Consider the following 3,027-nt stretch of genomic DNA (forward strand, 5'->3'; position numbering starts at 1 on the left):
CAATCAAATGCAAGTGAAACTCAACTCCTTCACTGTCCTGACTCGCCAAACTAGAAAGAACACGAATGCAGGGCAGCAATTTGTCTTTGGGAACCTGTTCTGCAGCCCTGTGACTGCTCTTGCCAGCCTGTCACAGACCATCATCATCACATAGACTCCCTCATAGCAAACATACCAGAACCTAGAAGGACCCATGGCCATGTGTGGAAGAGTAGCTTTGACTTGAATTATGATCAATTAATCAATGTTAGACAGCCTGAAATCCTAGTGTGTAACAAATATCATTTTTATTATAACAATTGATATTGTGATGAACAATCGCTCGAGCTGCTGTGAATGGCCTTGACAGTACGCATCTCCAATCACTTTGGCCCCTCGTTTTGAATTTTATTCCAGGTATGTGAACAGTCTTAGATTTCACTGATGGAGCAGCTCAGCTCTTTTAGATTAGATTAGATTCAACTTTATTGTCCTTGTGCAGAGTGCAAGTCCAAGTCCTTTTAAGGAAGCTTGTCATCCTTTTAAGGACAGGTGAATGCATCTCTGAAGTGGGCGGATGGGACGGTTTCAATGGTTGGGGTGTGGTTAACGAGAGGAACTCATCTGACAAGACACCCAGAAACCACGAGGAGGCCGAATTCCTTCATTCTTCGGCCTTAACCCCAAAAGTGTTGTGAAAAGTCCATGTGCACTTTTTTGGAAAAGAGACTTTCGTTGAAACCAGAGAACACTGTACTCTCTTTCTTTTGCGTTCTAACAATAATACAGGAACTGTGACAACATGTTATGTACCTATGGCAATGATCAAAGGCTGGACTCAACAGTCCAAGACGTGTATTTGTCCATTAAGGTGTAAAGTACCGCAGTTCTCCAGCCACACCCTAATAAATAAACACTTTTACCAATGCAAAAATGATCAGGGTCTTGGCTCGAGTGTGGCAACAAAGGTAATTCTACAAGGCACTTTGAAGATAATAAATAAATACCCTACCCAAGTACATTACAGAAGTACTGTTATAATGGCAACTGAAAAGGACAACAGGAACATGGCTTTGAGACATTGGCGATAACATACTCATCATATTCTCACTGGAGTCCAAAAAATAAGTAGGCTAGTCTTTGTTAGGATCCTGCCTTTGGGGATGTCTCTTAAACTCTTGGCCTTCTCTTCCTGGAGATGACGGTGGCACTGTCCAAGCTCCCCCCTCCCGCAGGTCTTCTGTAGTGTCCCAAAGGGCTTGAGGCCCCTAATGGTGCCGTTGGCATCTCACTTCCGTCGGCAGCGGTAGCAGCAAGCATTGCAGCGGCCTACCTGCTCCTCGTCCTCCTTGACGGTGTAGCTGGCATCCCCTCCGTAGGGCGGCGGGTTCTGGGTGCCATTCTTGACCTCTGTGCCGTAGACGGGCGCGCCGTCGTAAGGGTTGGCGCCGTTGTTGTGCTCCAGGGCCATGGGGTTGATGATGACCGTGCTGTTTTCGTCGCTGGCGCGCAGATGGGCGCGTGGAATGGTCACGCTGCCGTACGGGTTCTCCAGGGAAATATTCATGATGACCTTGTGTGTGGTGTGGGTCTGTGGTCAGATTACAGCAGAATGTTCCGGACTCTCACACTTTCCCCAGTACTTTGCTTTCAAGCCCAAAGGAAATCAATCTGGTGTTGGTGAGTACTGTATATATTTGGTGATTCTGTGGGCACAAAAAACACATGAAGTTAAGACACATAGTTGGAGAGACATTTAAGATTTCGTCACTGATCCACAAAGGGAAATGAAAGGTAAATCAGTGAGAATATTGGTTGTTGGTGATGAACTCCACCAGCTGTGTATTTTCTTTTTTAACATCAAAACTGAAGGCCAGAAATGTTGATCAAATGAAACAAATGAGATTGGGGATTACAAAGGGGATTACAAAGAGGAAATGCAACAAATCAATGAGGGCGAGTACAACTCACACCAAACACTATGACAGCATTGACTGTATCTTTTTCCATTTCCTCTGTTTTGACAAAGCAGATTGGAAATGTTGAGCTGTATTTGGTGCTGTTCTGTTACACATCAGGACCAGATTCATCTGAGTCAGGGCACAGGCACTCATTTCACAGATATTCCAATCTCTTTATATTCACAACAAGATCGACCTCTCCCGTACTGACTATTGTTTTGCATGTAACATCTTAAAATTGTTTACATATGTTGGAATTAAGTTAAATACATTTAAAACACAATCCAAACACGATTCAATGTATCATGTGTACATAAAGTAGGAAAATAAATAAATAATGTCTTTAAAAGCTTTACACCTATTGTCATTTAAAACTCACCTCTAAGGTTGTGGCTGAGTGAAACTGTAGCAGGCAGCTCCTGTCATGTCTCCTCCGTACGGGGCTGCTCTGTGTGGTTCCTCTGTGCCTCGGTCGTGGGTCTTTTCTACAGGGCACCTACGGGACAAGGGCACCACACCTGTTCTCCTCCCTACCTGGACTGAGGTGACCACCGCGAGGAGTTTGTGTTCCTGAGAGAGAGAGAGAGAGAAAGGGAGTGTTTGGCCCCTCCCTGTCCCCGCGGCATTGCTCATGCTGCCGAAACCCTTGGGGAGGTGTGGCGGGAGTCGCCTGAGTCACTTCAGGAATGTCACTCATTCACTCTCTCTCTCCCTCTCTCTCTCTCTCTCTCACTTCATTTCTGTCCCACTCTCTCTGCCAAACTCCTCTGCATGCCATTCCCAACTCAGGTGCAAGTGTGCTTGCCATGGTAATGACCTCTCTACCCTCACCTACAGTCACTTCCTTTCAAACACACATACTGTGTACACACTTGCACACTACACCCACACATGCACACACACACACACACACACACACACACACACACACACACACACACACACACACACACACACACACACACACACACGCGCGCACACACAGCCCCCCCCCCCCTCTCTATCACATACACACATGCATACACACACCTTACTTTGTCCTGTCGTTTCTACATGACACTGTGAGATTGTTCTCCCTTATAAAGAC

At 45.9% G+C, this 3,027-nt stretch overlaps 1 protein-coding gene across 1 annotated transcript; it reads right to left on the reverse strand.

Moving 5' to 3' along the window:
* Positions 1-265: 265 nt before the first annotated feature.
* si:ch211-202f5.3 (uncharacterized) lies at positions 266-2,497 on the reverse strand. Its single transcript, XM_062554968.1, has 2 exons — positions 2,320-2,497; positions 266-1,685 (listed from the first exon to the last, which is right to left on the reverse strand). The coding sequence occupies exon 2, from the start codon at positions 1,544-1,546 to the stop codon at positions 1,268-1,270; it is 279 nt and encodes a 92-aa protein (XP_062410952.1). The 5' UTR covers positions 1,547-1,685; positions 2,320-2,497; the 3' UTR covers positions 266-1,267.
* Between the last annotated feature and the right edge of the window lie 530 nt (positions 2,498-3,027).

This window comes from Sardina pilchardus, chromosome 14, assembly GCF_963854185.1.
Source record: "Sardina pilchardus chromosome 14, fSarPil1.1, whole genome shotgun sequence".
NCBI lineage: Eukaryota > Metazoa > Chordata > Actinopteri > Clupeiformes > Clupeidae > Sardina > Sardina pilchardus.